This window comes from Phodopus roborovskii, unplaced genomic scaffold (assembly GCF_943737965.1).
Source record: "Phodopus roborovskii unplaced genomic scaffold, PHOROB, whole genome shotgun sequence".
Lineage (NCBI taxonomy): Eukaryota > Metazoa > Chordata > Mammalia > Rodentia > Cricetidae > Phodopus > Phodopus roborovskii.
In genome coordinates, this window is record NW_026125295.1 from 15,334,670 (window position 1) to 15,345,684 (window position 11,015).

Here is an 11,015-nt window from a genome sequence, read left to right on the forward strand (position 1 = left end):
TAAAAGTTAATATTTTAAGCAAGAAAATTGATCTTTTTTCCATCTTTTGGAAGTTGTGTTCTTAATGATACAACCTCTGAAATACTTAGTATACATACTAAATTGCAGTTTAAGAAAAAAATCTGGGACTGGGGAATGCAGCTCAGCAGTAGAGTGGATTCCTAGCGCAAGAACTTTGTCCTCAGCATCACGTGAAAAACAACCCTCAGGCCAGATACCATTAATATATACTAGGGTTGTTTTTTTTTATTTTACATATCGATCTCTCTCATTAACATTTGCTGGTTTTATTTAAATTAGAACAGGGGGCACCGGAGCAGTAGCTCATTAACCAAGAGCATGTTCTACTCTTGCAGAAGACTGGAGTTGGGTACCCAGTGCCTGTGTCTAGAAAGGGCCTGTGGCATGTATTTTTAATCTATGTTATAGATATTTTGTGCTGCTAATAGTTTGTTAAAATATTTTTTCTGCTCCCAAAAAAATACTAAAAAATAAATACAGGGCTGGGCATATTGGTGCACACCTCTAATCCCAGCACTTGGGAGGCAGAGGCAAACGGATCTCTGTGAGTTTGAGGCCAGCCTGATCTACATAGTGAATTCCAGGACAGCCAGAGCTACTAGTGAGATTCTGTCTCAATAAATAAATAAATAAATAAATAAATAAATAAATAAATATTGAGCCAGATATGGTGACACATGCCGGTGATTTTGCCATATGGGAGTGTAAGCAAGAGAATCAGGAGTTCAAGGCCAGGCCCAGCTACATGACCATCTATCTCAAACTATAGATAAAATTAAAAGGTTGGCCCTGTGTCAGTTCAGTGGTTATAGTTTACTTGTTCAGCAGAACTGTCAGTCTTTGAGGTTTGGTTCAAGTTCAAAGACAATAATATTGATGTAGTATAGCTATGTAGCTTACTGACCACTCTTGGGCATTTTGGTAGTGAATTAAACCATCAAATAGATAAAGCTAAACACTGAGCTACCCTAGCTATGTCCCTAAATGAACAGATGCTTCTTGGTGCACATATTATATTTCAATAATTAGAAATACATCTTAAGTTACAATTCATTTTTTTTCAGAAAGCTAAGAAAGAGAAAGAAAAGAAAGAAAAGAAAAAATAAGTGTTATGCATGGTATCGCATACCTATAATCCTAGAACTATGAAGGTGGGGGCAGGAGACTTTCAAGACCAGAGAGAGACCCTATTTTAGGGCTTATTTTTAGGTCTCACCATTTAGGGTTTTAGCGCATCATGGCAGGGAAGGAAGGTCAGGGCAGCTCAGTTCCTGGCAGGAGGACTGTGTGGTAGATCAGGACGCAACGGAATCAGGAGCCGGTTCCCCCGAAGTTCAAAGGCTCATTCACCCTGCCAACCTACTTCCTCCAGCTAAGACCCACTCCCTTAAATGGCCACAGCCTTTCAAAAGAGCTCTGTCTGTTGGGGAACAAGCATTCAAAATACGATCCGGTGGGAGGCATTTCAAATGGAACCATGGCATTCCCTTTCATATTTCTGTCGGGGGCAGGTACATACAAGGGCACATTAGCCCAATTATGATCGCAGCAAAACCTTCACAGACGTCTAAAAACTTTTATCTGTAATGGTACCGAGAAACTCAACCACACTTTATTAAATAACACCATCAGCTTTTTTTTTTTTTTTTCTTTTGCTGTGAGAGGACAATTTCAACAGCTTTATGTGCCGTTTTGTTTTTCATCTTTCTATTTTTTGAGCTTTATCCAATATTAGAATTCTTTCTCAAGTTCCTGAAATGACACTTCACCCTTAACACAATATTTCTAAAAATGATGTTTTAAAAAAAAATTCTACATTGCAAAATATAATGGGAATGTTCTAAGTATTTAAAAAAAGATCTCAACTGAAATGCTTGCAGAACCACAAAAGACTCTGAACAGACTAAACAAGCTGTGAATGGAGAAGTTGTAGGCACACACGTTCTGATTTTTAAAATCAGAGAGGCGGAGGGGGGGGAGGGAAGATAAAGTAAGCAAAAGTCCTAAAAAGAAAATTTCTTCCAAAGAGAACGCATAGCTGGCCAACAGGTACATGAAAAGGTAGTGAGCATCACTGGCCATCTGGGAAACAGAGATCAAAACCACAATGAGCCATCACCTGACATCTGCTAGGATGGTTAGCATCCAGAGGCGAGGGGGGAAAGTGTGGGCAAGGGTGTAGAGAAGAATTGGGACAGCCATATGGGAAACAATATGGAAGATCCTTTATGAGAATCAAAATAACACTAGCATATGACCCAGAACCATGCTGCAAGGGACACATCCAAGGAAGAAGTGTCTTGAAGACAGAGCTTCACGGCCGTGTGCACGCTTGAGGTCCTCCTGGCTTTGCCTCCCTAGCCCTGAGATTATAGGTGTGTGCCACCATCCTGGCTTTTTTATGCCGGAGGTAGGGATCCAAACCCGGGTGCATCACACACTATAGGTCTACCCACAGAAAGACAGAAAATGTTTCACAAGGCATAGATCTGACCATGAACTTGTGTCTAGTATATAACAACTCATAATAAAATTCCGATGCTCCAGACTTTGGGAGCCCATTCCCTATGGAGGGACACTCTCTCAGCCTAGATACATGGGGGAGGGCCTAGGCCCTGCCCCAAATGACGTGATAGACTTTGTTGATTTCCCATAGGAGGCCTCAAACTCCCTGGGGAGTGGATGAGGGGTAGGATAGGGGTTGGTGGGGGGCATAGGAGGATGGGAGGGAGAGGTATGGGATGGGTATGTAAAATAAGATTTTTTCATTTAAATAAATAAAAAAAAAAATCTGATGCTCCTAGCTGAAGTTCCTGGGTCAAGGCTTAGGAAGCAGCATGGCCCCGGCAGCAGCGGGGCTGGGCCTGTACCCTTTTGCCAGGCCCACCAGACAAAGCCCGGCCCTGAACACTAGCTGTGGACTGCCTGGGGGACCTGGACCAGGGCTGCTGGGAGAGCAGCAGAGGCTGCTGGGCAAGGTGACTTTAAGCACATTGACGTTCAAATGCTTCAGAGAGCCAAACTGGAAAGATGCCTGTGGTGGTTTGAGTAAGAATGGCCCCATAGGCTCATAGATTGGAATGCTTAGGGCGTGGCTCTATTTGAAAGGATTGGGAGGCATGGCCTTGTTGGGGTGAGTGGGTATGACCTTGTTTGGGGTAGGTGTGGCCTTGCTGGAGGAAATACATCACTGGGGGTGGTCTTTGAGGTTTCAGAAGCTCAAGCTGGGCCCAGTGGCTCCTTGCCTCTTCCTGCTGCCTGTGGATCCAGATGTGGAACTCCCAATTCTCAGCACTATGCCTGCCTTTGAGCCTCTGTGCTCCATGCCATGATGAACATGGAATAGGTTTCTGAAACTGTAAGCAAAGCCTGATTAATTGCTTTCTTTAATAAGAGTTGCCATGGCCATGGGCCCTCTGCACAGCCATAGAACACAGACCATGAAGGATCTGTTTTTTAAGTACTTTCAAACAAGTCATAAGGATGCCGTTTGTCCACTTGGCAAATGTGTACCCAGCAGATCTCATTGAAGAGGATCCTGGTTAACTATAAACCTTTCTCCCAGGTACCACTGTACCCATGCTGTGCTTCTGTGTGGAAGTGTGTGCTGTCACTGTCTTGGGGGAGGGGCAGCAGTTTTTGTGAACTTGAGACCCTCAGCTGTGCAAGACTGGGTCAGGTAGTGTACCCTTTACATCGTGACCCTGACCTCTGAAAAGTCCCTAGTCCCCATGGTCCTCCCCAAACTCCCATGGGGAAAGTCCTAATGAATCCTATTGAAAATCCAGACCTAAGACTGGCCATTGCCATGGACATCATCTCCGTTATTAAAACATTCGTGTTTTCAAAAAGCTAACAAAATGCACTCATGTTTTGAGTAGTTTTGAACAGTTCCCTGTGAGAACGGGATAGAGAAAGCCTAAATTATTATAGAAAGAATGGAAAGCCAAACAGGACAGAAGGGACAAGAGTGAAGTGTACTGCTGCTGTCTAAGGCTGCGTTCCCCTGAGAGACTGAGTCTGAAGCCCTGATCTCAGCCCACAGGATGGAGGAGTCCGGTATCCAGGAGGGCTTCCACAGGCCGACTGACCTTCCCTCAGACCTGTGGATGTGTCAAGTTTAAGAATGGCAGTCTGGAGACCAGACTCACAGCAGGATTCAGTCCCTCCTCTTTGCCCCTCCTCTTCTGCCTCAACTTACCTCGCTGTCTCTGCCTGCTCTCCCCTGCCCACAGACTATTGTGACTTAAGGGAAATCTCGTAAGGCCCACCCCTAGATGAAAGCTGTGGGCAACTAATGACAGCGAGGGAAAATCGGTCTTCCTCGGGGACAAGCCCCTCAATTGGTTATCCAATACTAAGTGCTCAGCCAAAATAAGCATGCATACAAATGACACTAAATGGTCTCAGTAGATTGTATGTTTGTGTGTATGTATGTATGTAACAAAGAAAAGGAAGCCATGAATTTGAGAGGGAGCAGGGCAGGGAGGATACAGGAAGGGTTGGAGGGAAAACAAGAAGAGAGGAAAAAAATATAGTACACACATGTCTGAAATTTTTAAAAATATTTTTAATTTTAAAAAAGGGACAAATAAGACATGCTGGAAGAGCCTGTGGGTTCCTGGGAATCCCTGGCTCAGTTGCCCTACAACAATTTTATTTGTGCCGAGCATGGTGGTGCACATCTTTAACACCAATACTCAGGAGGCAGAGGCAGGTGGATCCCTGTGAGTTCAAGGCCAGCCTGGTCTACAAAGAGTTCCAGGACAATCAGAGCTGATACACAGAGAAACCCTGTCTCAAAATAATAGTAATAATAATAATAATTTTATTTGCTTTAATCCCAGCACTTGGGAAGCAGAGGCAGATGGATCTCTATGAGTTCAAGACCAGCCTGGTCTACATAGTGGGTTTCAGGACAGTCAGGGCTATGTAGAGAGACCCTTTCTCAAAATAACAAAGCATGAAAAAGCTTTATAGTTAAGAATAATAAAGTATGAAATTGTATTAATTTATATATTAATGTAACATATAATATATACTTCCTTCCCTCTCACGTTTTATGACCCTTCCATACATATAAATGGATACCTATGAACACACACACCCCTACTTTTAGATCTAGGTTCTGCACGTATATAAGACAAAATGATTAATTTTTTTTTTGATTAAAAATTGGGGTGTTGTAAAACCAGTGCTCTGTGTGTGACTCGGTGGCATGGAGGAAGGAAACAGAACATGGTCATTGTAAACACAAGACACACCTGGAGTTAACATTGATGGGCAGCATGGAACAGGAATGCTGTTCTTTGCTGTCATTTGAGACAGACGCCCTCAGCACCACCCTGGACATCCTGGAGTTCACGACGCAGACCAGGCTGGCCTCGAAACTCACAAATCTGCCTGCCTCTGTCTGCCTAGTACTTGGATTTCAGGAGAATGCCACAACATCTAGATACGAATGCTTTTTTTATTCAAAGTGGCTTTTTGTAGTTCTTGATTTCTAAAGCACATTCCCTGTGTTTTGACAGTACAGTTATTTTTTTAAGTGTGTTTTTTTTTCCTTTAAAGTATCTATGGGACTATTGGACAAAACAGGTTCTTAAGTCTTCTGTATTGCCATTTGTCTTTTATATTTTAAGCTGTAATTTAACTTTTACTCATTTATTATTTTATTTTATTATTATTATTATTATATTCATTTATTATTCAGAGGGGTTGTGGGGGGTGCCAGCTTGCAGTCAGAAGACAGCCTCCAGAGTTGGGGAAATCAGTTCTCTCCTGCCACCTTGTGGGTTCAGAGATGAAGTGCAGATCATCAGCCCTGTGTACAAGTGGTGCCTCTACCTACTCAGCCATCTCATTGACCCTATGTTACTGTGTTTTTAAGTTATTTTAACCACTCCCCCCGAAAATTCTAATGAATAAGTTAAAATAGGCAAAAGATATAAAAACGGACACTTTCCCGAAGACACACAATGGCCAATAAGCACATAAAACATATTTAACAGCATCAATCCTCCAAAAAGTTAAAACCTATCAGATATGGTAGTATGAGCCTTTAACTTAAGCACTCAAGAGGCCGAGGCAGGCAAATCTCTGTGAGTTCAAGGTCAGTCTGTCATACATAGACAGTTCCAGGATGCCCAGGGCTACACAGTGAGAACTTGTTTCAAAAAAGAAAAAAAAGTTAAGTACATCTCTGATATGCATACAGAACCTAGATTTAAAAGTATGTCTGCTTGTATCAATGCCTCCATGTGTATTATATGTCTGGAGGGGTCATGGAAAGGGAAAGGAAATTAATTATGAGAGGGAAGGGAGAACTCTTTTTAAATATAATCTTTTATTAATTCTTTGATAAATGTATACTGTTTTTCAATCATTTCCCAGTCCTTCCTCTCACTCCCAGATCCACTCCATCTCCAGCTAATCTAAAACATAACACTAAAAAGAAAAACTAAAAACTTCGAGATGATGCCCCCCCACACACCCGGGAAGACCATTAATGAAAACATCAGGCAGGAGCAAGTGCTGGCAAAATACAAAAGACTGAGGGCTTATGTAAACACCAGCTGAAATGTTAACTGGTTGATCCCTATGGAAGAAGAGTGCCTGTGCTTCTCAAATGGTTCCTCCGCGCTATCCAGGACCCAGAAGTTCAGTTCCTAGCTATAGAGAAGTGAAACACATACTCACAGAAAGTTTGTGCATGAGTATTTATAGCTGCACTATTCATAATAACCCAAAGATGAAAATCAAATAGCACAAGTGCCCACAAAGAAGGTGTGCAGATAAGTAGAACATGGCCTGTGCAGCGGAGTGCCACTTGGCAATAGAAGATCGTAAGGCACTGATACACCCTGCAACATTAACAGACTGTGAAAGCATTCAGTAAGTGAAAACCCAGACAAAATGGAATACACACATGATTCTAAAACAAATACCAAAGAGCTGGGGCTGTAGATGTCTGCCACCAAGTCAAGCTGTCCCTGTGAAATTCTTGATGGAAATTCTTATCTTTTAGGATAGTTTTTAAATGCATAACAGTCTGAATTTCTGTGCTTTTAGAGATTCAGATTGGGTCTATCGGGTCTTGGTGCCTATTTATGGTAGATCTTGAATGGCCTTCTCAGTGGGGTTCTGGGTGTCTGTATTACTCTCCATCTATTGTAAAAAGACACTTCTTTGAAAGATGCACTAAGGTATGGGTATAAAAAAAATAAGAGCTTAGGGGTATTTATAGTATGTTTATTACTATAAACATTTAGCAGAAAAACATGAAGTTCTCCCCTAGAGCCTGTGACCTAGTCTACTCTGGGCTCTTGGCCCAGTTAACAAAGCCAAGCATGGGTTCTATCTCTTAGAATGGGCTTAAAATCCAATCTGAAAGTGGTTGGTTATTTCCATAACATTTGTGCCACTACCACACCAGTGTATCTATCTAGTTCTGACTACAGAAATACTTGTACATCCACGTTCATCAATATTCTATTCACATTAGCTGGGAAACAGCCTAGATGCCCACCAACTGATGATAGATAATGAAAATGGTCTGACTTTTATTCAACTGTAAAAAAAAAATAATAATGAAATTAGGCTTATGGGTGAATGGATGGGACTGGAAGGTATTCTACCCAGTGAAGTAACCCAGCCTCAAAAAGACAAATGCACGTTCTCTCTCATATACAGATCCTAGCTTTGAACCTTTAGATTTGTGGGTTCCCCCTCCACCCCACCCCTTGAAGTGTCTGTAGGGGCAAGGAAGCTAGAAAGGGACCCTGGGAGAAGGGATTAGAAAGGAGGAGCGATAGAGCATGAGTGATACTAGGGTAGAGGGAGGAGAGTCTGGGAACGATATCTTAATCCTATATCACAAAGCCAATGTGCACGCAGCTCCTCTCTCGCAGATCCCTCATACCAGACCTTGGGAAGCAGAGAGATCAGGGCAAGTGAACCGTCTAGATATAGATCGGTTTTGGTGCTCAAGTTTTGTGTCAGACACAGGAGGAGAGCTAGCAGATCTAGCCTGAGTAGGGTATGGGTGGGTATCATCCTGAACTTCACGGGCCTTGGGGAAGGAGAGGGTACTAAAGGGCTCTGAACAGAACCATACAAAGAACTGCTTTACTCATGTGTATGTATTTCTCGTTTAATTTTGGCGACAGTCCAAGAGCAGTTTAATTGCATCTGTAATTGAAAATGAAGATACAAATATTCAAAGGAAAAAGAAACGAAAGGTAAGAGAACAAGCAAGCAGAGTTACACACAGTCCAGAGAACTCCAATCCCCGGGTGTGGGGTTCTGCCTCAGGTACATCCAGGTCTAAAATAACTAAGAGTCGAGTCAATATTGGCTCGTTCCCTCTGTCTCCTCCTTCTCAGTCTGGAAGTGCTCCAAACCACACCACAAAATAAAAATACGTGATTATTGCAGACAGCAATCAGATGGTGAGTTTTGGAGTCATCCAAGAAAAACACAGGCAAAGGCATTAGGGGAGCAAACATCCCCCAATCTGTAAGCCCTAACGATGTGGTATGACTACAGCAAAAGTCTTCTTGTCCCCAGTACACAGTGACTCTGGTTTGCTCTTGACTTGGGCAGCGGTGAGGTAGACAAGAGAAGGGTGCTGTTAGCCAAGGATGGAGGTACACCCCCCTGCCATCCCAGCCCTTGGGAGATGGAGGCGGGAGAAACAGGAATGTAAGTCCATCCTCCACTATAAAAGGAGTTCTAGGCCAGCCTAGAATACATGGAATGGAAAGAGGAGCAGCTGGGCGGTGGTGGTACCAGCCTTTAACGCCAGCACTCAGGAGGCTGAGGCAGGTGGAGCTCTGCCTGCCTGGTCTACAGACCTAGTTCCAGGACAGCCAAGGCTGCCTGTCTCAAAAAGAAACCCTGTCTGGGAGAGAAAAAAATAAAAACTAAGAAGTAAAAAAAAAGAAAAAAGAGAAATTGCGACACTGAGAATGAGGTGGTGTGTGTCCCTACCAGGCCTCCTGGCTCCTGATCAGAGCTCTAGACCCCAGAACTCTCCAAGGGAGAGCCATGTTAAGAGACAGACAGCCAAGAGCCCTTCCAAGAAGGCTCTGAAGGTTGGCAGCAGGCAGGTCCTCGAGTAATCTCTCTTATTTCTGTCTAGAAAAAGTTAAAAAGAAAGAAAGCTAAAGCAGCCATTAAGATCCAGGCCTGGTGGCGTGGCACCCTGGTGCGCAGGACACTGCTACACGCAGCCCTCAGAGCCTGGATCATCCAGTGCTGGTGGCGGTTGACACTCAGGAGGGTCCTGGAGAAGAAACGCAGGAAAGCACTGATTGACTACTCACAGAGAGAGCGAGCGGTGGTCAAGCTCCAGTCCCTGATTCGGATGTGGCGCATCTACTGGCGGTACTGCCAAGTCCTCAGTGCGATCTACATCATCCAGGCCCACTGGAAATACCACAACTGCCAGTCTTGCTCCTTCTTGCGGGGTCACTGTGTGATCACTACCACTCACCTGCAGTTCCATATTGAGATCATTGACCACTGAGGACTGGCTAGAAAGGACCCAGTAAAGGTCTAAATGGTTGATACATGTTTATGTTCCCAGCTAATGGAGGCCTTGAGACTTGGGCCTCGCTGACTCCTGTTGCCGCTCACAGAGAACAACAGGGAGGTTTTCCTGTGTTTGCATATTGATGGTCACACACCCCTCACCCATCAAAACATCAGCTAGGTCCCAACCTGACCTGACCTATGACACAAACAGAAGTCAGTTCCCATTCCCAGGCCTCCTCCTTTCTCCCCAGCACTGATCTGAAAGCTTCATCCGGGGAAACTCCTGACACCTCTGCACGCCCAGACTGACTCCGGAGTCAGGGTTGGCTGGGATCTAGAGTGCCTCTGTTTTCTCTTTGGGAAACAGCTAAAGAAAATGCCAGTTGCCAGTATCTGAATGAGGTCATCACAATGTGACCCCATTACCTATAGTAAGACTGTCTACGCTCAACTCTGTGTCTCGACTGAATATTCCCCAGATTTTCTCTCAGGTTTGCACTTCCGTTTTATGGGCTGAATAATCCAAAACCTCTCCTCTTCAAGTACTCAATTATACTAAGCCAGTTTTGCTCCTCAAACCTACCATGAGTATTGGAGAGATGGCTCCACTGCTCTTCCAGAGAATCTGGGTTGGATTCCTAGAAAATGTGGACACTAGGCTCTGTATGTGGGCTCAGGCAGCTGGAGAAGGCAGAAGTGTAATCTGAGGGGTTGGTTTGTGGTCAGGACAAAGACCTTTAATTTCACTGGACAGAAAGCAGTGAGTGTGAGGTAGAGCTGAGATGGAGAATAAGGTGATAGGAAATTGGGGGTCTAATCTGTTCCCTTTTCTTTGATCAAGTAGAGGGGAGAAGAAGCAAAATGGAGTATTTGAAGAGGAGACTGGTAGGCTTTTTTGGAGAGGGGTATTGAGGAGGGAGGAGATACCGCCCTGGATAAATTTGAACTTGCAATCCTGTAGCCTCTGTCTTCTGAGTGCCGATCTCTGACATTTACTTTATTTACTTTCTCCATAATTTGTTTGTTTCTGTTTTTCTAGACTGCACACAGTATGTAGCCTTTCAGAAGTAATATGCATGTAAGTTTCTCCATGAGTTCTCATGTCTCACTTTAACACCACAGAATATTCCACTTGAGGGACATACCAAGTTTATTCAGCCCCCCCTATGCTGAAGGACATCTTGGTTGCTTGCAAATTTGAGCACTTAGGAATAAAACTTCTGAAATCATGCATGCTAGGGACTTAGGGGAATGTAAGTTTTCTACTCCTTTGTGTGGACACAAAGGTATATATGGATACCAAGAGCTATACACTGAGACGGGTCTCAAACAGCAAACAAACCCACAACTAGCTGTACACCTGTGATCCTAGCACTGGAGAGATGGACATGGGAAGAGGATTAGAAGCCAAGTTCATTCTCAACTACAGAGTGAGTTTAAGGGTAGCCTGTGGGCAT

General features: G+C 43.7%; 1 protein-coding gene across 1 annotated transcript; it reads left to right on the forward strand.

Moving 5' to 3' along the window:
* The first annotated feature begins 2,858 nt into the window (after positions 1–2,858).
* LOC127213193 (IQ domain-containing protein F2-like) lies at positions 2,859–9,564 on the forward strand. Its single transcript, XM_051173490.1, has 2 exons — positions 2,859–2,999; positions 9,164–9,564. Exons 1-2 carry the CDS (start codon positions 2,859–2,861, stop codon positions 9,548–9,550), a joined length of 528 nt encoding a protein of 175 aa, XP_051029447.1. The 3' UTR covers positions 9,551–9,564.
* Positions 9,565–11,015: the final 1,451 nt, after the last annotated feature.